Source organism: Salvia miltiorrhiza, chromosome 2 (genome assembly GCF_028751815.1).
Source record: "Salvia miltiorrhiza cultivar Shanhuang (shh) chromosome 2, IMPLAD_Smil_shh, whole genome shotgun sequence".
In the NCBI taxonomy this organism is placed as follows: Eukaryota; Viridiplantae; Streptophyta; class Magnoliopsida; order Lamiales; family Lamiaceae; genus Salvia; species Salvia miltiorrhiza.
The window spans coordinates 73,819,579-73,844,218 of NC_080388.1; the positions used below are offsets into that span (position 1 = coordinate 73,819,579).

Consider the following 24,640-nt stretch of genomic DNA (forward strand, 5'->3'; position numbering starts at 1 on the left):
ATGAAATAAAAATTTTATTGAGAAAAGCGAACCAACAAAAAACGAAAACATAAACCCTTGGGAGAGGGGCCGGGCCTCATTACAAACTCAACAAGAGGAAAAAGAGTACCCGTCGAAGAAGCGGGAAGGAGAAGGTGAGTGTAAAGTTAGCTTAACTTGACGAGAATAGCGACAAAAAGAAGGAGGTGATAGTTTTGCCTATTGGCTGGGATCTTTTTACAAGCATGTGGAGTGCGCGGCTGTTTCTGCTTTGTCTCTTTTCGCATCTCTTGTGATTTCTGGAGAGGCAGCAGGGATTGGTTTCTTGATAAGAACAAATGGTGTGCGTTTCGTTTGAGGGTTATTTTTAGGCGGACTGTTTGGGTCATTCTCACAAACAGTTGGGCTGCGGGGCGTGACCTGCGGTGGCGGCTGTGGATTTTCAGAATCCGGCTTCGGCGGTGTTGGGCGTTCAGCTTTTTAGGTTCCCGGCGGGTTTGGTCGTTGATTTGCTACCGGAGTTTTAACTCCTTGCTCGATCTCTGCAGCCTTTGTTGTGGATTGGCTGGGCGTTCTGAATCTGATCCATGGTGAGTCGAAGGCTGGCTGGATCATGAGAGGCGAAGCTAGTCCGTGTTTGGGAGCCGGGACTATTCAGGGGCGATGGTTCGGTCGTAGCTTCTGAAATAGTCTCAACTCAGCTCACCAAACATTTGCTTCGGTTAGACGAGTACTCTTTTTCCTCTATTTGAGGTTTTAACGAGGCTCGTCCTTAATTAATTTGCTCTCTTTTGCTTTTAAGGGTTTCTTTAGGTTTTCTCTTTCCCTTTTAATAAAATCTTTATTTAATAAAAAAGATACATGAATGAGTTCAATTATTTTATTTATCAAAATAAACATATCAAGAACATTACGATATGGTAAAATAAATATTCTCTATTTGGGAATGAAAAGGTTACTTCGCTATGAAATGGAATAAATTAAGATATTCTGATTGTGTAAATTCACCACAAATCACATAGTTCAAATTCACATCTTTCGTCGACGTTCAAATCTATAAATGACAAAATTTAAATCCAAAGTTAATATCCAAATTCATCTACTAAAATTTAAAATTAAACAAATTAGTTATATTATTCCTCAACAGTTGAAATAGAGCAATCTTCATAGAATGGGTATGTTGGGCCCAAAGTTAGGGTTGCTGCAAAATTGTTGTGAAATTAGTTAGGTTTAGTACTTTAGGTAGAGTTTGGGCTTTTTTTCAGAAAGAGTATGTTGGGCCTATATCTAGTATGTCATATACAAAGCCCATATTTTAAGGGTATTTCATGGGTATTTTGCAGGTATTTTCGCGGGTAAACGGGATTTACGAGCATGGATAGTAAGTATTTAAACCCATACCCGTGAACTAAATGGATAGTGAATTTTAAGCACGAAGCTACCATGCATATCACATAGTACTACTAAAACACACACCTATTAGAGTCGAATACTCGCGGATATCCGTTTCGCGATGATAAATTGCCATCCCTACTTCATATTCTCATAGGCTCACACCTCTGTAAATCATAAATTTCGAATATCAATTAAATCTTGGCAATATTTTACTATAATTTATCATCTATAATCTATAATATATTAAAAAGCCAACTTCTAATTTAAAATTAATTTTAAATCAATTTGAAAAATGAGTGACAATGTTGTAATAATAATAAAATTGAAGGTTTATTTATAAACTATATATATATATATATATATATGTATGTATGTATTTCATTTTCTTTAACTTCTTAATTTTTGTTTTATTTCTTTCCAAAATTGGGAAATTCAATTAGTTATAAAATATTTAATATACATATCAAATTAAAGATCACGATAACAACTTTAATTTGATGTGTTTTATGTAAATATTTGATTTATGATGTAAAAATTATATTTGATTAAATATTAAACTTTTTAAAAATTCTCTCTTCTCTCTCATCTGTTTTGAATAAATCTATTTTTTAATTCTTTTTTATTTTTTAACTTTTTATTTTTCACTCTTCATAATATCAATTTTTTTGAGAAAATAATACTATCAAATTGTATAATTGTGAATTCTTCTTTTTTTTTTTTCAATATTCAATTCAAATATATCAATTAAAATTATTTTTTTATTATGTTTATAAGTATGATAATTGAATTACTATTAATTTTATATAAATATAAAAATTTAAAGAACTAGTATAATATATATGTTAAAATCAATTTAATACATTTGGGTACAAATAAAAAAATTAACCCTTTGTATATAGGTGGAAATTATCAAATCCCTAATTCTATTGGATTAGAAGACTGATTTTGTGCGGTAGGGTTTTCACCTCCATCAGCAAACAATGTCGGACTATTTTCCGGCGGATCTCTGGATCGAAATCCTCATCAAATTGCCGGTCAAATCCCTAATTCGCTTCACCGCCGTCTCCAAATCGTGGAGATCCCTCATCACAAGCCCCAATTTCAACTCCGTACACCTCTCCAATGCCAAAAATCGCGCCCTCCTCCGCCGCTACGACAAGCACGACAAGCACGAGCACTATCATCTGCTCGAATTCGCCGCTAAAAACGGAGCCTTCGGCATCAATTCCTGCTCGGAGTTCGAATTCCCGTTGAAATCCCAAATTGGGTATTTCAGGATCGTGGGCTCCTGCGACGGGCTCGTCTGCTTAACCGACGATTTCTTCCTGTATCCTTCGCAGCCCGTCATTCTATGGAACCCTTCCGTTAGAAATCGCGTGATCTTGCCGCAGGCAATCACCAATCCGAAGGGGCCCCACATCGTCGTGCTAGGGTTCGGAGTCGCCAACGGTGTGTATAAGGTCGTGCGCCTCGTCTACTGCCGGAAGCCCGACGACTACGGCTTTGGCGTCCCGCCGCAGGCCGAGATATTCTCGCTCGGGGCGGGGAGGTGGAGAAAGGTATGGGGATTCGATATCAAGCTTAGAATTCTCGAATTCATGTGGTGTCAAGTTTTATTGAATGGTGTTGTGCATTGGCTTGGGTATGAACCGATTGATGATGATCATAGCTCCCGTAGTTCGATTTTAGCGTTTGAGATTGATAACGAGGTGTTTGGCGAGGTAATGCTGCCGGATTTGTTGGCAAAGGAAGCTGTGAATAGCTTGTGCCTCTTTGCCAGCGAGGGATCGCTTGCTTTGGTGAAATATAGCAGCGCCTCTGAGATTGAGGCGTGTGATGTTTGGATTATGAAGGAGTATGGTGTGAAAAAGTCTTGGATGAAGCTGTATAGGATTGATTTAGCCGGAGGGTTCGAGAGGGTCGTTGGTTTTAGGAATGGTGAAGCTCTGCTGGCTATTCAGGGGCTGGATTTAGTTGCGTATAATCTAGAGAGCAGGCGAACTCAGAATCTTGGTATATATGGAACTCCGAGGTCTTTCTATATTGATAAATACGTCGAGAGCCTTCTCTTGCTCAAAGGGAAGACTGAATCTGCTGAGGAGGATTTGGATAGGGATGCATTAGAGGGGTTGAGTTTGGAATGATGTTATTGTTTCTAGGTGGGCAAAAACGGCCGGTGGTATGGATTTAGCTGGAATCGACAGGCAAGGCCTCCAAGTTTGTTCTGTGTTAACTCAATCTGAATAGTTGGATTTGGTTTGATCTTGAGATTTCAAAAGTAAATTTTAAAAAAGTTGGTTTTTTTTCTGAATTAGGCATATTTAACTTTTGTGTTTATATACTGCTCTGTTTCATTTGATATGATGATAAATTTGACAGTAAATGTGCTAGTAAGATCAAAATTTAGTCAGGATATTCTGTAGTTGAATGGTCATTGATTGTCTACTTTCTTGGTCTACTTGTATGTTGAGTCCTCATATAATGCTTATCTACTTTAATTTTGAGAAACTTAAGTGCCCCTAATTGTATAATTGGAGATAAATAAAAGTTTCTTGGCTTGATGCTTTCTAAGTATTAAGCTTAAGATGATTAGATGGGCTAATCATTTGAAGAGACAAGAACAAGAGGAGGAGATGACACATATTGACCAGTAATAGTTTGAAGTTTCATTAATGAGAGCCTTTGAAAGATGCCTCTTTAGGAGAGTTGTGTTTGCAGAGTTCCAACTTGAGGCATACACATGTCAATTTTTTGTAGCCTATAAAGCAAAGTCAATCGACGAATAAAAACTTGTGTCAGACTGTCTTACGGGTATGACGGTACCTTTATCATCTTTAGCCTAGTCGCCTCAATAAAAAACTGTAATGCCTCTTCGCTATCACCATTCTGACTATACCCGACTATCATTGCTGCCCAAGAGAACGAATTCTTTCGTGGCATATCATGAAAAATACTCTTGGCCTCGTCCATTAACCCATTCCGCACATACCCGTACAAAATTGTGCTCCACGATACAGCATTCCTCACAGGCATATCATCGAACAGCCTCTGTGCAGCACCAAGATTATTGTTTTCAATATTGCCTTTGATCATTATATTCCGAGTGACCAAATCCTTTACAGGCATTTCATCGAACAGCTGCTGGGCCAGTTTAAATTCTCCATTGGAAAAGTAGCCAGACATCATAGTGTTGTAGGTGAACTCATCTTTGTAAGGCATCAAGTTGAATATACGCAAAGCTTTTGCGGCGTCGCATTCAATCTGAATTTGATGAAAGCTGGTTGTGATTTGATTAGTGATTAGATCATTAAAAACACACGACAAATCAAAATGTATTAAAGCTACAGAAACCATTAAAAAAAGCAGCAAAAGTTAAGAATGACAAACCTGAGAATATTAATTACACGCAAATTATACAGATTTCGATTCTGATAAAATCTGTAAGCAATCACTGATGTGTGAATGAAAAGGTATGGAGCCTTACGTGGATAGCAAAGTAAATGAAATTAACATACTGTATTAGGTATTTTTCGATATTTATTTAATTATTTTATATGATTGTTAATAGTATGAAGGTAGATCCGTAGATGGATAAATCTAAAAAAAAAAAATATATATAGTACTCTCTCTGTCCCACGAATCTTGACACGTTTTCTTTTTTGGGCTGTCCTACGAATCTTGACACGTTTCCATTTTGGGTAATAATTATTGTCTTATCTCTCCTACTTTAATTTATCACTTTTATTACCTTCTCTCTCCTACTTTATCACTTTTATATTTTATTAACTACACAATTAAAACACTAATCTACAACTTCTTAATTCTCGTACCAAATCTAAACGTATCAAGAACGGAGAGAGTAGATGGATAGAAAATACCGAAAAACGCACACCGTTGACCTTTTGAATTTCACTTACTTTTCGTGGAAACTAGGTATCAATTCCTCCTCACAAGTCTTGACACATTATTCCTTTGACTAATATATATTCCAATTTACAATTTAAAAAAGTCCAATTTAATTACTATTTAAATTCCTTTTAATCACAACAACACTTTCAATAAAAATAGAAAATACATCAACTCCTTTATAATTAGCTAGAATTCGAATACTTCATTTCATCTCATCTCATTGTATTTCAATACTCTCTCTCTCTCTCTCTCTCTACATGTGCTCCAAATCTGTGTGCCTATGTTGCCTATTTTTGGCTGTGCTCTTTGCCTCTCCATTTGTGATAATAACAACCCTAAGCTACGTGGGAGTGAAGCCAAGATTCTACATACAAGAAATATACATTCCATCCCTCAATAATTCCAACACACACAATGCTACAAACCTCAATACTTCCATAATCATCGACCTCAAATTCAAGAGAGTGGTGGCCTTCGTTCCCCTACGCTACGAAGATGTGAACATCACACTCTATTATGGCCCCAACAGAAGCTTCGGCGCCGTCGGCAGCTACGTCGTCGCCGGATTCTCCCAGGGCACGAAGAAGACCACCCGCCGCAGAGCGGTGGTGGAGGCTCGTGGACTGCCGTGGGAGGATGCCTTTGAGATGATTTCCGGCGGGTCGGCGGTGGAGCTGGCCACCAAATATAAGCTGCAGCAGTGCGATGATGGCAGTTGCTATTATGCAAAGGCAAAGACGGTGGTGGTTGCGGCTGATTTGGTGGTGGATGCCTCTGGTTTGGAGGTTTCTAAGAAGCCTATAAGACTCCATTAATAATTGCTTTTGCTATACGGTGGAAGGGATAAATAAGATATACTTATACCTTGTTTTCTTTGATGTACGATAAAATTCGGGTAGGTTGTATAAATTTTCGGACAGCTCTTTAATTATCCCTTGGGAAAGAGATAATTTTATATCTAAGAGATGGTGGTATAATTTTTTACCCTCTTATAAGGAGTGGATAAATATATTATCTTTCAAACCAAATAAGATAGTAAAAAATATGCTCCCCACTTGGATTTTTTTTTTTTTGGAATTATAAATTACTCCACTATTAAAAAATATCATTTTTCTACTAGAATTACCTTTTTTTTTTTTTTTTTTCCTATCTCGTCATTTTTTCGGTCAAACTTAGTACTGAAGTAGTCATTTGAAATTCTATTGTCCAAATCCGTCAATTATTAAAACGATATTGGCTTGTAAAGATAGTAAAATGAGTGAGATCGATAACATTATTTTAGACGACGACTTCAACATTAAATTTGATTTGAAAATAAGTGAGATAATAAAATTAGGGCTGTAAACGAGCCAAGCTACTCGTGAGCTATTCAACGTTTGAAAATAAAATTTGTTGCCAAATAGCTTTTCTATTTTCATAATTCTATCAAAAGTTATGCCAAACTTCACAGGAATTCATCACTTTCTTCAATGGAGTATTAATATTTTGTTGTTGGTTTAACATGCGCATGCATATATATAATTAGTTAAGGACAAAAATAATAAATTTATTCATTTTCATGGTATATTTACTGAAGTTTAAATTGGTTCGAAACAAATTGTTATTCCCTCCTCCGTCTCATTTATTTTGACACATTTGCTTTAAGTACGAAGATTAAGAATAATGTGTTAAGAATGTAAAGTACAGTAGAGACAACTTATTTTATGTGAATAGATAAAGTAGGACCACGTACATGCTATTTTTGGAAAATACCAATATAAATGAGTCATACTAAAAAGAAAAATGTGTCAAGATAAATGGAGGGAGTATTTTTTGTATATCACCAGATTTATATGAGGCAAGAATTTCGGCCAAACCGGTCTCGTTGAATTTGCAATATTTTATGGAAACTCCATAAGGAGAGGGTGACTCAAACTCTTAACCTAATGATCAAATTAAAGGGAGGATGTATTATGTTAAACATGTGAAAAAGAAAATTAAAGAATAGAGAAATTGACGAAGTCGGCAGACATTTATGAACTGCATTATGAAAAGTTGTATAAAAAATTACAATAAGAAAACCCATATATATATAGGCTAATAAAAGGCGTAGCACACTAACTAATAGGAATAACAACTTCAACTAAACTGCAACACTATAATTTTATTTTACACTTTAACGTATTATCAATTGAACTGCACTTCGTTGACAAAAAAATTGAGCGGAATGCGACTCGCACGCAAATTCAGATAGTTAATTAATTAGAAGCTACGAAAATTATCTCCTCTTAAATTATTGGATATAATAGCTTAATTGACTTAATTACACCGGTTGACTTTTTCTAATTGCTTTAAATCTCTTTCATTTTAGTTAAAGAATTTACTCGTTAATTACAATAGAAGTCTCTCTCTCTCTCTCTCTCGGATTCACATGGGAGACAAAAATATATGCTGCTTTATCTTATTTATGTTTATACTTGCTATCTCTATATGTGTCCCACTAATTACCCTAAATTACGTAGGCCTTGTTGGGAAAAGTGGTGAATAAATATTCACGTGTGTCAAAAATAAATGACACTTGCACAGCGGAACCAGGATAATTCTTTTCCCTCTTGCTGGATTACAAAATGGGATCCAAACCAAGAAAAATATTTGGTGCAAAATATAAGAAAATATGAGACAAGAATTTTTACGTGGAAAACCCAAATTGGGAAAAACCACGAGACCGTAGTCTAGAAATCTTCCACTATGTATATAGTAGGCTTACAAAAAATTCTCCCTACACAAAATAGGGGAAACACAAATCTCAAGTTTAATAACTTGGAAAACACAAGAGGACTGAGCTACTATTTTAAGAGAGATGAAAAATCCTATAATTTTTCCTCACAATTTTCTTCTCTCAAAATGCACTCACCAAACTCTCTCTTGTTTTGCCTCACTTTTCTCTCGCACTCTGCACTTCTACATTTGCCGAATACATAGCTCTATTTATAGGAAAGTTGAGCTGTTGTTTGTTGAAGTTTGCTGCTTTGCTGCAGCAATTGTTGATGAAGAACTGCAGCTATTCTTGAATGACTGCAAATGTTGAAATTCAATTCATCTGCACACCTAATAGTCAAAAGGTGATCCTCAATGTCAAAAATGGGGTCCACATGATGTGGAAAGCTCAACAATTCTCCCCCTCCACGTCATGTGGAGATTCAACTAGACCTGCTTCACGTTTGCAGATCTCAAACTTATCTCGGGGTAAGGACTTGGTAAACATATCTGCACCATTCTCATCGGTGTGGATCTTCTCGAGCTGCATTAGTTTTCTTTCAAGTACATCTCGAATCCAGTGATATCTCACATCAATATGTTTCGTTCTTGAGTGAAAACTCGAATTCTTACTCAAGTGAATTGCGCTTTGACTGTCGCAGTAAAGCACATACTTCTCTTGCTTCAAGCCCAACTCTTGTAGAAACTTCTTCAACCACAACACCTCTTTGCAAGCTTCCGTCACAGCAATGTACTCAGCTTCCGTTGTGGATAATGCCACGCATTTTTGAAGTTTCGATTGCCACGAGATAGCTCCCCTTGCAAGTCTCATCAGGTATCCAGATGTGGATTTCCTGGAATCTATGTCACCAGCCATGTCTGCATCCACATATCCTTCAAGTAGAATATGGTTATCACCAAACTTCAGACAAAGTTTAGAAGTACCTCTCAAGTACCGAAATGTCCATTTCACTGCTGTCCAATGCTCTTTTCCTGGGTTTGAGAGAAATCGACTTACCACACCAACTGCGTGAGCGACGTCAGGTCTAGTGCATATCATAGCATACATTAGACTCCCCACCGCAGAAGCATATGGAATCTTTTGCAGTTCTTTCTTTTCTGTCTCACTTGTCGGGCATTGTGCTGAGCTTAGCTTCATATGACCCGCAAGTGGAGTGGCGACTGGCTTCGACTTGCTCATTCTAAATCTTTCAAGAACTTTCTCAATATATTGTTCTTGAGATAACCAGAGCTTCTTGCTCTTCCTGTCCCTGAAGATCTTCATTCCAAGGATCTGCTTAGCCGCGCCTAAGTCTTTCATCGCAAAAGACTTGCTTAGCTCTTTCTTCAGCTTATCAATTTTGCTGGCATCATGGCCTACAATTAACATATCGTCAACGTAGACTGACAATATGATAAAATCACCACCTGTGAACTTCTTGAAGAAAACACAGTGATCTGAGGTGGTCTTGTTGTAGCCATGGGTTGACATGAAGGACTCAAACTTCATGTACCATAGTCTGGGAGCTTGTTTCAGGCCGTACAAGCTCTTCTTCAACCTGCATACAAGGTTCTCTTTTCCTTTGACTTTGAAACCTTCAGGCTGGTCCATGTAGATTTCTTTGTCTAAATCTCCATGTAGAAATGCAGTCTTCACATCAAGTTGCTCGATCTCCAGGTCCAAACTGGCAGCAATCGCGAGCACCACTCTGATTGAAGACATCTTCACCACTGGTGAGAAAATCTCTTCAAAATCAACACCCTTTTTCTGACTGAAACCCTTCACAACCAGTCTCGCCTTGTACCTTGGTTGTGAGCTATTCTCCTCAGCCTTTAATCGGTAGACCCACTTGTTTTTCAGCGATCTCTTGCCGGCTGGCAACTTCACTAAGTCATAGGTGTGATTTTCAACTAAGGAGTTCATCTCCTCCTTCATGGCTTCTAACCACTTCTCATTTTGGTCATGCGCCATGGCTTCTACAAAATTCTGTGGCTCTCCTTCATCAGTGAGCATTACATACTCATGTGGGCTATATCTGGTAGAAGGTTGTCTTTCTCTGGTAGACCTTCTGACTGGAGGGACATCATCTTGTACAGGTGGAGTCTGATCGTCACCTGCTTCATCATCAACCGGATCACCATGCTCCGATTGGGTATCTCCCCCGTAATTCTGGAGTGTCGGTGAAGGAACTGGATCTAAGTTGACAGGAACTTCTGAATTAGATTCAGGCTTTTCTTTCGCATCATCAGGAACTTGATCTTCAAGGAATACAACATCCCTACTTCTGATGACTTTCCTGTTAACTGGGTCCCATAATCTATAACCAAACTCTTCATGAGCGTATCCCAAGAAGATACATGGTTTGGTTTTATCATCAAGCTTGGATCTCTCATCTTTTGGAATGTGAACAAAAGCCCTGCAGCCAAACACTCTCAAATGTTTGTAAGACACGTCTTTCCCGGACCAAACTCTATCTGGAATGTCACCACCCAGAGGAGTTGATGGAGAAAGGTTGATCAAGTCAACTGCGGTCCTCATAGCTTCACCCCAAAAGGATTTTGGCAGTTTGGAGTGCGACAGCATGCATTTGATTCTCTCACAAATTGTTCTGTTCATCCTTTCTGCCACGCCATTGTGTTGAGGGGTCTTTGGGACGCTTTTCTCAAGCTTGATACCATGGTTCCTGCAGTGTTGCTCAAACGGGCCTTGGTACTCACCGCCGTTGTCTGCACGAACACACTTCAGTTTCCTTCCTGTTTGTCTCTCGACTTTTGCTTGAAAATTCTTAAAGACCTCCAACGTTTGGTCTTTGGTTTTCAAAGCAAAACACCAGACTTTCCTCGAAAAATCGTCAATGAAAGTGACGAAATATAGTGCGCCACCAAGAGTTCTGTCTTTCATGTAGCACAAATCTGTGTGCACCAAATCAAGAGGTTGAGCTCTTCTTGAGGGAGAGAAGCTCTTGAATGCAACTCTGTGTTGTTTTCCGGCCAAACAATCAACACAGGTTTCCAAGTGCATTCCTTTAACCTCAGGGATGAGGCTTCTTCTAGCCAAGATCTCCAGACCTTTCTGGCTCAGATGCCCAAGCCTCTTATGCCATATCTCAATGGAGGAATTTTTGACGACTGCATTCACCTCTCCATTGGACAACGTTGCATGCATCATGTAGAGAGAATTTTGCTTTCTACCCTTTGCTGCAATTAGAGAGCCTTTGATTAGCTTCCACTTTCCTCCGCCGAAATGGTTGATGTAACCATCATCGTCGAGTTTGCCAGTGGAAATAATATTGAGTCTGATATCAGGAACATGTCGGACATCTTTTAAGATAAGCTTACATCCAGTGTTAGTAAGCAGGACAATGTCTCCTATACCAGCAACTTCTGTCACACCATGATTGGCCATTCTGACTTTGCCAAAGCTGCCACCGGTGTAGGATGCAAACATATCACGATGTGGTGAAATGTGATATGATGCACCCGAATCAACGATCCAGTCTGTTTGTTGGCATGGCGAACTCACAAGAGCATCATCGCAAACTACGACAACATCGCCATCAGTTGCAACTGCTGTTGTGTCTTTCTCAGTATTTTCATTATTTCCACGCGCTTGATCTCTTTTCTTCTTTCTGCAGTCTCTCTCATAGTGGTTTGGACCACCGCAATAATGGCATTTGAAGTCTTTTCTGGGTTTAGACTTCCCCCTGGATTTATCTCTCGAGTATTGAGAGCCTTTACTTTTACTTCTCCCTCGATCTCCGTTTTCAGCAATCATCGCCTTTGTCTCAGAAGAACGTTCTTGATCTTTTCTTCTGGATTCTTCATTAAGAAGACAATCTTTGACCATCTGCAAGGTCAGTGCTCCACCTGGAGCCGAGTTGCTGATTGACACTACAAGAGTGTCCCAACTGTCCGGCAACGAACTGAGTAGCAATAAAGCTACGACTTCATCATCAAGAGAAATCTTCATGTTGGTGGATTGGTTGATAAGACCCTGGTATGCATTGAGGTGCTCCGTCATGTTGGCACCCTCCGCATATCGCAAGCGAACGATTTTTCTGATGATGGAAGCTTTGTTTAAAGCATTTTTCCTTTCAAACATAGCTTCCATTTTCTTCCAAAGAACGTCAGCTTTTTCCTCATTAGCAAAATGATGAAAAATACTGTGTTCAATGAAGCGCCGGACGTAACCAACTGTTTTTCTGTGCATGATGACCCATTCATCATCACTCATATCCTTTGGTTTGGCATCATCTCCATGTAAGGGCAAATAGAGATCCTTACAATAGAGAAGATCCAACATGCTTGGCTTCCAAATTGAGTAATTTGATCCGTTCAATTTGAACATACCACCAAGCGACGACGATTCCTCCATTTTTAATCCGCCTCAGAACCAAAGTGGCTCTGATACCACTTGTTGGGAAAAGTGGTGAATAAATATTCACGTGTGTCAAAAATAAATGACACTTGCACAGCGGAACCAGGATAATTCTTTTCCCTCTTGCTGGATTACAAAATGGGATCCAAACCAAGAAAAATATTTGGTGCAAAATATAAGAAAATATGAGACAAGAATTTTTACGTGGAAAACCCAAATTGGGAAAAACCACGAGACCGTAGTCTAGAAATCTTCCACTATGTATATAGTAGGCTTACAAAAAATTCTCCCTACACAAAATAGGGGAAACACAAATCTCAAGTTTAATAACTTGGAAAACACAAGAGGACTGAGCTACTATTTTAAGAGAGATGAAAAATCCTATAATTTTTCCTCACAATTTTCTTCTCTCAAAATGCACTCACCAAACTCTCTCTTGTTTTGCCTCACTTTTCTCTCGCACTCTGCACTTCTACATTTGCCGAATACATAGCTCTATTTATAGGAAAGTTGAGCTGTTGTTTGTTGAAGTTTGCTGCTTTGCTGCAGCAATTGTTGATGAAGAACTGCAGCTATTCTTGAATGACTGCAAATGTTGAAATTCAATTCATCTGCACACCTAATAGTCAAAAGGTGATCCTCAATGTCAAAAATGGAGTCCACATGATGTGGAAAGCTCAACAGGCCTAAAGCCCAAATTCTACATACAAGAAATATACATTCCAGCCCTCAATAATTCCCATATCTATAATGCTACAAACCTCAATACTTCCATATTCATCGACCTCAAATTCAAGAGAGTGGTGAACTACATTCCCCTCCGCTACCAAGATGTCAACATCACACTCTATTATGGCTCCAACGGAAGCTTCGGCGACGTCGGAAACTCCGTCGTCCCCGGATTTTCCCAAGGCGGGAAAATGGCGGTCCACCGCAACGTGGTGGTGGAGGCTCGTGCGCTGCTGTGGGATGACGCCTTTGAGAAGATTTCCGGCGGGTCGACGGTGGTTCTGACGGCGGAGCTGGCCGCGAGATATATGCTGAAGAATAATAATTGCGATCGTGAGGGTTGCAGTTATGCGAAGCCGAAGACGGCGGTGGTTGCGGCTGACCTGGTGGTGGATGGCTCCGGTGGGGAGGTTTCTAAGAAGCCTATTAGACTTCATTAATAAGCTAAGGGTTAATAGTTTTTTATGTCTTGAACTTTCAATGTTTCCTATAAAATATCCCGAACTTTCCTTTTTTCCTTAAAAATCCCGAACTTTCAATTTTTTTTTCATAAAATGTCACGTTATACAAAATTCGGTGCTAGAAAGATGGCAAAAAAGCTTGAACCTTCAGCATTTTCCAACAATGGTGGTTTCTAATATAGTTTTCCAACAATGGTGATCCCCAAAATATTTCACTCGGCGAGATAACTTATCTTTCCTTCATCAAATTTTGTATAACGGGATATTTTATGGAAAAATCTCAAAATTCCGGGTGTTTTTAGAAGAAAACAAAAGTTTGCGATATTTTGTGGAAAACGCTGGAAGTTCGGGACATAAAACACTATTAACTTATAAATTAATCATATCATGCCTCATATATATATATATATATATATATATATATATATATATATATATAGGAAGAGGTTCTAATAAAAACCTCTGTTAAAATGAGAACTAGGAACCTAATCTTGACCTTTTAAATATTAGATCCAATGGTTAGGATTTAGTCAACAAAAGAAACTGTGCATCTATTATATTTTACTGTGCAATTAAAAATATGCAATTTATGCAATTGAAACCAACAATGCAAAATACTCAAGCAAATCGAAATTGTGCATCTATGCAATTGAAACTGTGCATCTATGCAATCGAAATTGTGCATCTGTAGTTTAATCTCAGCCCTCTATTTTATTTAAATCAATGGTTTTAAATTGGTTCCTAGTTTTCATCTTAAGAGGAGTTTTTATATTAACCATACCCTATATATATATATATATATATATATATATATATATATATATATATATATATATATATTAGTATTTGATGTTTACACAATTTTCTTTGTACAAAATTTCTGAGTGTTACACGCGGAATGGTTTAGTCAACTTAGTTAAGTTCAATAAATAAAAGGGTTAATTGGTGATATATATTGTACCAACTTGACCTAATTTGTAATTATAGACCGATTTCTGAAATGTCATAGTAATGCTAGCTTCAATCTTTCCTTTTAGGAAAATCAGGTATTATCAGTTGGTATATTTTTTGACACTTTTTAAAGTTCATGTTTCAAAATCAGAATTAGTCCAAAGTTGGTGCATTTATGCGCCGATAACCCTATTTGCAACTATAAATATCAACAAAATATAAATATGCCATTGAAATTTGAATTTGGAATCCAGGTTTCGATTCATCTCACGAATCACGATGAGACATGAAAAGAAAATAAAAAATAGCACTATATTTTCTTTAGTCTAAACAGACAGCTGCAATTTTCCACAGGAATTTACTATAGTAACTTATTTGAAGCAAAAAGATTCTAACATCACTGCTATATGTTGAAACAATCAATTCCAACCACAAAAGCTTAGTATGAGATGTTAAGCAGATTTAAGCTTACTTCGGTAGATTTGGCCTAGCTCTTTCTACCCCTTCCATTGTTCAACTGTTGGCTACATTCTCGATTGAACGAAGATGCATCGACTGCCATCAACTTGATCGGCCAAGAACTGTCTGGTAGAAAAGAATCACAAAGAGTTACAGAATTCTCAATAATATATGCTATCCACAAATCCTAATTTTGGGCAATAGGGTATAGTTGTTTATCTTTAACAATTTTACACATATTTTCACATCTTAGATTCTGCAGATTAGTAAAACTGCTCTTAATCAAGCAAGATACAACGAGCAGGCTCACAAAAACGAAATTAGACAGTAGAGTTCTTCAATTATCTATGATGTCTATTGCTTGAGATAGTAACAAGTAAAGAAGAGATGAAATCGTTACCATCGAGATGAGATGATTCCTCGTTCTCCTTGTACTAGTTTGTAGTGCGGTTCCCGTAATTCCAAAACGAAAATGGAGAGAAATGTGGCAGTTCTACGCGGATTCCATTTTCCGTTTTCTCAACTGGCGTACACTCATTAGCCTCCAACAAAGTATCCGTATCCCGCCAGAACTTGATGATGCTGAGGCTCTCTTCTTCAGTTGATCTCTGCAGAATGATCCGAGAAGCGTAGCCTTTCTTCCTCATCTGAAGACACAATTCCACAGGGTTATTCGCAGTGAGTGTCACCATGTACAACCAGCCCTTATCCGACAAGAGATTGTCTGCAGCTGGCAATATCCTATCAATAACACGACGCCCATTCTCTCCTCCTGCCCAAGCAGAGGCAATCCCCCGGCAGCCAACCTCTGCATCCGGGGTTGGCACATAAGGCGGGTTCACCACCATCACATCCACACACCCGGCCAGGCGCTTCTCCAGCCCCGATGCAATATCAGTATTCACCACCTCAGCACGACACCCATGTGCCTCTAGTGTCTCGTGCGTGGCTGTGATGGCGTGGGGATTTATGTCTGTTGCAATGTAGTATGAACCAGAGCACTCTTTCCCAAGCAACAGAGCAAGCGAAGTAATGACATAGCCACTGCCGCAGCCGATTTCCATGCAAATCGAAGGGCCATGGTCTATTAGATTAGCTCTATCGGCTAGCAATGCATCAACCAATGCAAATGAATCATCACACGGATCATAAACTTCAGGGTGGGAGCTCACGAGCTTAATTCGAGCAATGTTGGAGTGCATGATGCAGAATGCGAGGGAAAATACCCTGAAATGGGGCAAAATCGGAATTAAAAGCTGTGCTTCAAAAAATGAATTCATGACCAAATTTTGCAACAAAACCAAGAACGCATGAAGAAGAATTATGCACACAGGTCCCAATTTACATTCAAATTAACAGAATCTATACCAAAATCCTAGATTTTGTGAAGTACATTTCAGCAGGAGAGGTATTACCAGCTACTCAATGAAAGAAAAAAAGAGGCAACTCAAAAGAGAGAGAGAGGGAGAGAGATGTACTACCGATGACGACGAGATGCGCCGATGGGCTGCCGTTTCTCCGGCGAGGACAACGAATTGTGCCGCCACTGCGGTGGATTGTTGGATTGTGGGATTTGGGGGCTAGGGCTTGTAATTTGTGATTTGGGAATTGTTTGCTAATTCGGATTGCAAATTCATTGGTTTTTTTAATTTAATCCGCGGGAGAGGGCGAGGGGCCCGGGGAATTTGGTGGAGGGTTAATTTTTTTATTTTATTTTTTTTCATGACCATAGTTAATTATTTTATCCATTGACGAAAATTATAGTCTTATTACTAATTTTATTCGTGAATAAAAATTATAATATATATTTTTTTAAAATTATCCTTATTATTATATTCACATTTAATATTTATAAAAATTTTATTTATTAATCTTGCATTTTGGTGGACCCAACATCACTATCTTTAATCCATCATCTTTAGTACAACTCATTCTACACTCAAAATATATTTTTCGATAATTTTATTAAAACCCGTGTTACACTGCAATTTTGATACATGAAGGAAACACTATGTTTTTAGTAACCGACTATCCCGAAAAAAAAAATACTCGTATTTTGGCATTAAAATGTGAAGAATATAAGAACTTGGCTGTACACAATGTACTCCCTCCGTCCCATGAAATTAGTTCTTCATTCTATTTTAGAATGTTCCAAAAAGATAGTTCACTTCTTTAATTAATATTGATATAATATAAAACTATTATTTTACTAAACTAACCTTATTCAATGTTTCACTTAGATGTGAAAATGATGCGTGAATATATAAATAAGGGTATAAAAAGTATTATGCTCTTCAAACTTTTGAACTAAAAAAAAGTGTAAATTAGTTAAATATGAATTAATTTTAATCATTTATGAAATAGGTCATTTTTAATAAACCAATAAAAAATATAGGTCATTAATAATGAAACAGAACAAGTATTGCTTTTCAACTTGGTTGGAAATGGTTCATACAAATTTTTTGATTTATACTCCCTCCGTCCCACGAATCTTGACACGTTTTCCTTTTTGGGTCGTCCCACAAATCTTGACACATTTCCAAATAAGATAATAATTATTACTTTTTCTCTCATAGTTTATCAGTTTTATTACATTATGTCTCCTACTTTATCACTTTAATTATACTTTATTAACTACACATTTAAAACACTAATCTACAACTCCTTAATTCCCGTGCCGAAACCAAACGTGTCAAGATTCGTGGGACGGAGGGAGTAGTAAAAACTATTCTAGCTCTTCATCCAAAACAAAATAATCATTTTTTTATTATATTTTTGGATATTCACAAAAATTATAATTTTTTTTAGAAAATTTCTATTACATAGTGGGCCTCTTTTTCACTCACAATATAATTAATTAATTAATTATCATTATTAACATTAATCTTTTTAAATGAGACCACTTTCCACTAATAATATATACGACTACGTTTTATTAAAACTCGTGTCCTTCTTTCTAATATTTTTTGTGCACGGATGAAGTATGTATCAGCAAATTCGATTTCGCTTGACTTACGTGTTTGAAACTTAAAATTTAACGAGTGTTGAAGTGTCCAATGCAAAGCCATTGGACAAGGTATAATAATAATTCGATCAAATCGTGATGAATAACCTTGCTGTTTACATAGTAATTTACACAGATCCAACAATAAATATATACTCATCCCATAACTTATTCTTACAAAAAAAAAAAACACCAATAATTAAGTTCTCAAATTTGTAATGGATGATGATGATGGCGGCGCAGCATGCTGCCTCATCTGCGCATGTATCATCATCATAGTTCTTCCCATAACCCTAATTTCACTAAGCCTGAAAACCCACAACCCCAAAATCGACGTCGAAGATCTCTACATTCCGGCGATCAACGGCATGGCCGGGTCCAACGCGACGCGGCTCAACACCTTCATCTTCATCGACCTCAGCCTCCGCAACGTCATGCGCTTCAACGGCCTCCGCTACGAGGCGCTCAACCTCACCTTCTTCTACGGCGGCAACCGGAGCGCCGCCGTGGCGGAGGCCGCCGTCCCGGGATTCTACCAGGGGGTGTGGAAGACGGCGCGCAAGACGGCGGTGGTGCGCACGAGCGGGCTGCCGTGGGACGACGCCTTCGACCGGATCTCCAGAGGGCTCACGGTGGACCTCGCCGTGCAGCTGGCCATGACGGTGAAGCTGCGGCGGTGCGGCGTGTATATGAAGAGGAAGGAGGTGGTGGTGGCGGCGGTGGTCAGCTTGGATGGATCTGGTGAAGAAGTGGATGAGAAGGTCGTCGGATTGAATGAATTGAAGCCATCCAAATAATGATTTTGGATAGTGGAGAATAAATTTGGCCATAAACTAATTAGAGGTTATTATGTTTCTCTTTATGAACTGAATTAGAATGTGTTTCTCATAAAAAAAATAAAGTTAAATAAAAATCAGTGGTGCATTGTGTTTGCTTGTAGAAGAAATCGTGATGTATCATGTCATTAATTTGATTTATTGTAAATTCCATGTTAATTTGTAATTTTTTGTAATTAAATAAGATTTTGTTTCCAATATTGTATTAATTACATATATTTTCAGACACAGAGTGGACACTGATATTTGTAGGGTTAAAGATTAGTTAGGGTTATTGGCGTCTAAATACACCAATTTTGGGAGTAGTCTGATTTTGCATATATATGAACTTTGAAACGAGTCAAAATATACATGAACTTTAATATTGTAGCAATGTGACCACAAATTTAATTTCTAGACATTCAAACTCTACAATTTTCAGGTTTAGTATTTTAGAAATCCTCTCAAAATTATGTCATTTAGAGATGTCCTATACGGCGTCATTTTTTAAAACGTTCGATGAGTGTCAACATTTCGACTTGTCACGTCAATTTTAATTTGAGCAAAAATTGTATTGTGGTAAATTAAATTGCATATGAACTTTGAATTACGAGTCAAAATTAATATACATGAATTTTAATATTTGTAGCAATTTTACCATAAATTTAATTTCTAGACATTCAATCTCTACAAAAACCCTACAATTTTTCAAGTTTAGTAATATTTTATAAATCCTCTCAGAATGACATCATTTAGAGATGTTCTATACATCATCATTTTTTAAAACGTCGAATGAGTACACGCCAATATTTTGGCTTATCACGTCAGTTTAAATTTGAGCAAAAATTGTACTTGTGGTAAATTAAATTGCTACAAAATTAAAATTCATGTGTTTTCTGAATCTTTTCAAAGTTCATATACAAAGTTACTGTATTTAGACACTAATAACTCTTTATTTTAATTACTAAATGTCAATAATAATGTAAGATCTCACACAACTACGAATATTAGTATTAACAATAGCTAGATCCTCATCTTTCATGTTATGTTGCGAGTAGTAGGGTTAAAAGAGCATGATTTTAATTAGAGGAAGAAAATAACATCGTTTTTATGTTATATGAACCGCAATATTTTAATTAAAGGCTAAAATGTCCCCTAAGAAAATTTCAGCATCAGCATAGAATTAATTGTTGATGAAACAAATTTCAAAATATTGAAAGTTCATTTATTAATTGACAAAAAATAGTGTTAGTTAAAAATTAAAATTTGGGTATATTTCGTGTATTTACAGACAATCAATTATCCTTTTATTTTATATATACTGTTCATATAAATACAAAAAAACTCCATTATTTTTTCCTAAATAAAGACTTCGTGATATCTGTCAAATACATGCAGAGCTAGAGACATGTATATTAAAAAAATATTACACTAACCTCTGAAAACAAAACATACAAGTATATATAGGGACTAGATGCTTTTTGCCAAATTCTTATCCCAAAATCCAAATGCAAAAACGATGGTGTGGTTGTCCACACACAATTAAAATTTAATTAAAATGAATATATTGTACATTCCAAATGTATCAAAGTATGCATGTTTCGTATTAAAATATAGCATTGGGTATATATAATTCCCTATCAACATCAGAGAAATGGTCATATATATAGCTAGATTTAGTGGTAAAATTAGTGATATTGTCACTAATACCTAAGTAACAGCTAACAACATCAACTCTATATACAGTCGTTAGCTACAAGGATATATTAATATAAAATTAAATTATTTCTCTGCAAAAAAAGCTTTTCTTCTTGTGTTGCTTTCTTGTCCAATTGTAGCTTTAATTTTCCTATCATTTTACCAAACTCAGAAATCATCGTCTCGCCCCAAGGCTAAATGTTGACTCAGATGATTTGAAGTCTACATTTTATAATATCAATATTATACTTCGTGGCTGTTTTTTTGGACACTAATCCACCACTAACTCTTTATTTATTTTTTACTCTTATTTTAGTATATAATAATTAATTTAATCATTTTATTAAAACTCGTGTCACCAAAAGTAACGCACACGCTCGTGGGACGGAGGGAGTATAAAAATATAGCCATAATTATAACAATATATACAAAAAAAAATTAGCCACCAGTACTAAGACGGTTTTCGGTTGTGAATTGTCTCACACCTAAACCTATTCTTGTTCGTGAATTAAGGGGAAATGGCAAATTTATTGCTACTTTCGTCATGAAAATCACGATCTTTTTATCATTTTAATCCATTCATACTAAGTATAGTGTTTCTATTTTTTTTTTGATAAAGTATAGTGTTTCCATTTTAATACATGTATATATCCTTATATATATTTTCAATCTTATTCACATTCAATACTTGTTAAAGCTCGTGTTAAAAATCAGAATTAATTTCACACTATTATTATAAATGTTCGATTTGTCCACATCAGCCAAATCAGCTTTAATTTGATCGAAAATAGAATTCATGCTAAAATTACTACGATCAATAAATTAGTGTATTTCTTGACACTTTTTAAAGCTCGTGTTAAAAATCAGAATTAATCCAAAATTGACGTATTAATTATACAACAATAATCATTTATCTTTCTTATATTAGTAACTAGTAATTTTTTTTATCTCTTACTATCTTAAAATCTGTTGCTATTTATATTAGTCCACTCTTTTTCATAATTGACTCTCTCTCTCTCTCTCTCTCTCTCTCATTACATGAGACGCCATGGCTGATGAACCAACTGAGACCAACCACTTGGCCGCAGAGACTGAGACCCGCCAACGTGCCGGCGGAGATGACTGGTGCAGCCCGTTGTCTAACCTCAGCTTAATAGGCGGAGCACTAATCGCGCTCGCCACCATCGTCGGCTTCCTCATCCAGCAAACCTTCCACCTCCCCGGCCCCCGCTGCTACCTCGAAGAGCTCTACGTCCCGGCGCTCGACATGTCGCTGCCGCCGCCGCCGCCCAACTCCACCGCCAACCCCTTCCTCTTCTTCGTCCTCGGCCTCCACAACAACCTCCAGATACGCAGCATCTCCTACGGCAACGTCACCCTCACCTTCTTCTACGGCCGCAAGGCCGTCGCCGGCTACGTCGTCCCGGGCTTCTACCAGGGCCGGATGCGCACCGCCCGGCGCCGCGACGTCGTCGAGACGGGCGGCGTGCCGTGGGCGGACGCGCTCGCCGAGGTCTCCCGCGGCGCCACCGCCGCCTTCCGGGTGGAGCTGGCGGCGCGGCCGCGGTTCAAGATCCTGTTCTGGTACTCCAAGGAGAAGGATGTGAGGATCGTGGCGGATGTGGCGGTGGGCGGCGCCGGATTGAAAGCTGGGAAAGATGATATTAGGCTGAAGAAGATACAGCATTCGGCGGCGCCGGAGCATCGGATTAGGGTTTTGCTTCTGTTTATTGTCACTCTCTTGCTCACCTCTTATTTGCTCTATTGATTTTGCATTTGTGATGATTAATTAGGTATGATTATGGTTTGTGAAAATAATAATTAGATGAGATTTTTTTTTGATAAATTACATGAGTAAATAAAAAAAATTTAAAAACCGCGCTACGGAAGACTCAACCAGGACCTCTGGCCTTGTGCGTTAACCTCCTACCGCTAGGCCAACACATGTGTGCAATAATGAAATTAGTAGAACAATGATGAAGCCATGCTTAATTAGGTTGAGTAAACAAATAAATTACTCTTTGCTTTCTCCGTCCCAATATAATTATCTTGAGATTTATTCATTTTCTGACCGTCACAATTATCTTGAGTCGTTTCATTTTTTTTCTTTTTTTGGCAAAACATGGGTATTTTAATCCCTAATTATGCTCACTAATTGAACCTCTTATTTTTTCTTAATCAACCAAATTAATCATTGGATTCCCCTTCCCAAACCCATTAATCTCTCTTTCCCTGGCGACGACGCTCGTGCTTCAACGACTGGTGGTGATTTTGCATTTTCAATGTTAATTAGGTGTGATTTTGATTTGTAAAAATAATATTAGATGAGATGTGAATTTTTTTATTTTTTTTTATAGATTACACAAGTAAATAAAGAAATTTAAAGATCGTCGTACCAAAATGAATTCAAACCATATATGGACCTCAGACCTTGAGCATATAATCACCTATCGTTAGGCCAACACAAGCACACAAGACATAATTTTTATTGTTAGATCAATTGAGATTTTCCTTTTGTTGGGGAAGCGGATTAGTTTATTTAGGGTGTGTTCTTCAATGGAAAATGATGGAATACATAAATTATACACATATATATATATATATATAATCCTCAGACAACTTTAATAAAGGTCTGATTAACTTACAATTACTTTTTTAAACACGTGGGCCACTACCTTTATTCCACTAATTTAATTCTCCTTAACTCGTGTTCAAAAGAAATAGATCAAGATTAATGGAACGGGAGAGTACAATTTTTTAAAATAAAATTTGGATTCTAATTTATATTTTATGAAAATTTACTGCTCAAACTTAAGACGAGATGAATCTCATAACTTAGTTACGGTCTTTCAAATTTAAAACGAGTTGATACTCACAAGTCAGTTTTGTTGTTTCAAACTCCAGACGAGATGATGTTTGGAACTCAGTTATGGTATTTCAAGCTCTAAAATGAGATGATGCACAAAAAAGTATATCTTGGTATAATTATGAAAATACACTGTCAACTATTGAAGTACGGTCGTAAGATGAGGGAATAATTATTTTTGAATGTGAAAAATCAATGAATAGGTCTATGGGTTCCTCTTTTTGAAAAGTATAAATCCAAAAAAAATGAACTAAGTTCATTCATTTGAATCGAGACCAAGAATCATTAATTCATCACTAATTAATCAACCGTCATGTGTATATTTTTTTATCATGCCGGTGCATATGATTTATATCGGCTGAATTTTAAATTTTTTAATCTCAACTATATATATCGGCTGAATTTAGATTTTTAAATTTTTGAATAATGTTGTCCTAGGCATGCAACTATAGTCGTCAAGGTTACAAAAAAATACCTCAATATTGTGTATGTAAAGTTGCATGAACCACGATGTCAAAATAAAATAATTTATAATATATTTAAAATGCGGTACTTAAATTGAAAACAATTTTAAAATTAAATGACAATTTTATGATTATGTAATAAAATTGAAGATTTATTTGTAAATTATATTCTTTCTTTTTATTTCCTTTTTCTTTATCTTTTTTTTATTCTATTTTATTTCTTTTCTAAAATATATTTTTCAAGTGGTGAAGTTTTTGAAAATGTTTATAGGTCGGGATTACGATTAGTAAAGTCGTACCCTAATTAGAAAATTATAATTATCTCAGGATTTTCGGATTAAATATTTATTTAAATTTAAGTAAATTTATGATTTTGGCATCGAATATTCATTTAAATTTTAGTTTAACATTTTAATTAGATTAAGGTATTATATATTTGATATGCGTACAGATAAAAGATCACGACAAGAGTTTTAATTTGATATAGTTTAATAAACATTAATTAGATTTAAAATATAAGAATACATTTATTTAAAGATTACAACTTAAGAAAATTATCTCTCATCCCTCCTCTTTTTTTTGAATAAATCTATTTTTTAATTATTTTTATTTTTATTTTTTTTAACTTATTTTATTTGCTTAATTTTTTTTCTTCATAATTTCAGTATATAGTATTGCGAATTCTTCCTTATTTTTAAATTTTTTTCTATATTCAACTCAAATATATTCAGTTATAATTATAATTTCTATTATACTTATATCTTTTATATAATATATAATTAAATTGGGATATATA

General features: G+C 36.6%; 5 protein-coding genes across 6 annotated transcripts; 4 read left to right on the forward strand and 1 right to left on the reverse strand.

Annotated features, from left to right (window-relative positions):
* LOC131009256 (F-box/kelch-repeat protein At3g06240-like) lies at positions 1-3,757 on the forward strand. The gene is made up of 2 exons (XM_057936533.1): positions 1-709; positions 1,323-3,757. The coding sequence occupies exon 2, from the start codon at positions 2,355-2,357 to the stop codon at positions 3,516-3,518; it is 1,164 nt and encodes a 387-aa protein (XP_057792516.1). The 5' UTR covers positions 1-709; positions 1,323-2,354; the 3' UTR covers positions 3,519-3,757.
* A 1,743-nt stretch (positions 3,758-5,500) lies between these two features.
* Positions 5,501-6,098, forward strand: LOC131009978 (uncharacterized). The gene has a single exon (XM_057937373.1). It carries the CDS (start codon positions 5,541-5,543, stop codon positions 6,096-6,098), a length of 558 nt encoding a protein of 185 aa, XP_057793356.1. The 5' UTR covers positions 5,501-5,540.
* An 8,736-nt stretch (positions 6,099-14,834) lies between these two features.
* LOC131009290 (uncharacterized) lies at positions 14,835-16,630 on the reverse strand. 2 transcript variants are annotated; one of them, XM_057936585.1, is made up of 3 exons: positions 16,479-16,630; positions 15,398-16,224; positions 14,835-15,119 (listed from the first exon to the last, which is right to left on the reverse strand). In XM_057936585.1, the coding sequence occupies exon 2, from the start codon at positions 16,197-16,199 to the stop codon at positions 15,432-15,434; it is 768 nt and encodes a 255-aa protein (XP_057792568.1). In that variant the 5' UTR covers positions 16,200-16,224; positions 16,479-16,630; the 3' UTR covers positions 14,835-15,119; positions 15,398-15,431. The 2 variants fall into 2 exon arrangements, with proteins under 2 accessions (XP_057792568.1, XP_057792569.1); XM_057936586.1 differs by having other exon boundaries at positions 16,476-16,615.
* A 1,411-nt stretch (positions 16,631-18,041) lies between these two features.
* Positions 18,042-19,038, forward strand: LOC131009311 (uncharacterized). The gene has a single exon (XM_057936609.1). The coding sequence runs from the start codon at positions 18,220-18,222 to the stop codon at positions 18,796-18,798; it is 579 nt and encodes a 192-aa protein (XP_057792592.1). The 5' UTR covers positions 18,042-18,219; the 3' UTR covers positions 18,799-19,038.
* A 2,503-nt stretch (positions 19,039-21,541) lies between these two features.
* On the forward strand, positions 21,542-22,361 carry LOC131009296 (protein NDR1-like). The gene has a single exon (XM_057936592.1). It carries the CDS (start codon positions 21,563-21,565, stop codon positions 22,280-22,282), a length of 720 nt encoding a protein of 239 aa, XP_057792575.1. The 5' UTR covers positions 21,542-21,562; the 3' UTR covers positions 22,283-22,361.
* The last annotated feature ends 2,279 nt before the right edge of the window (positions 22,362-24,640 follow it).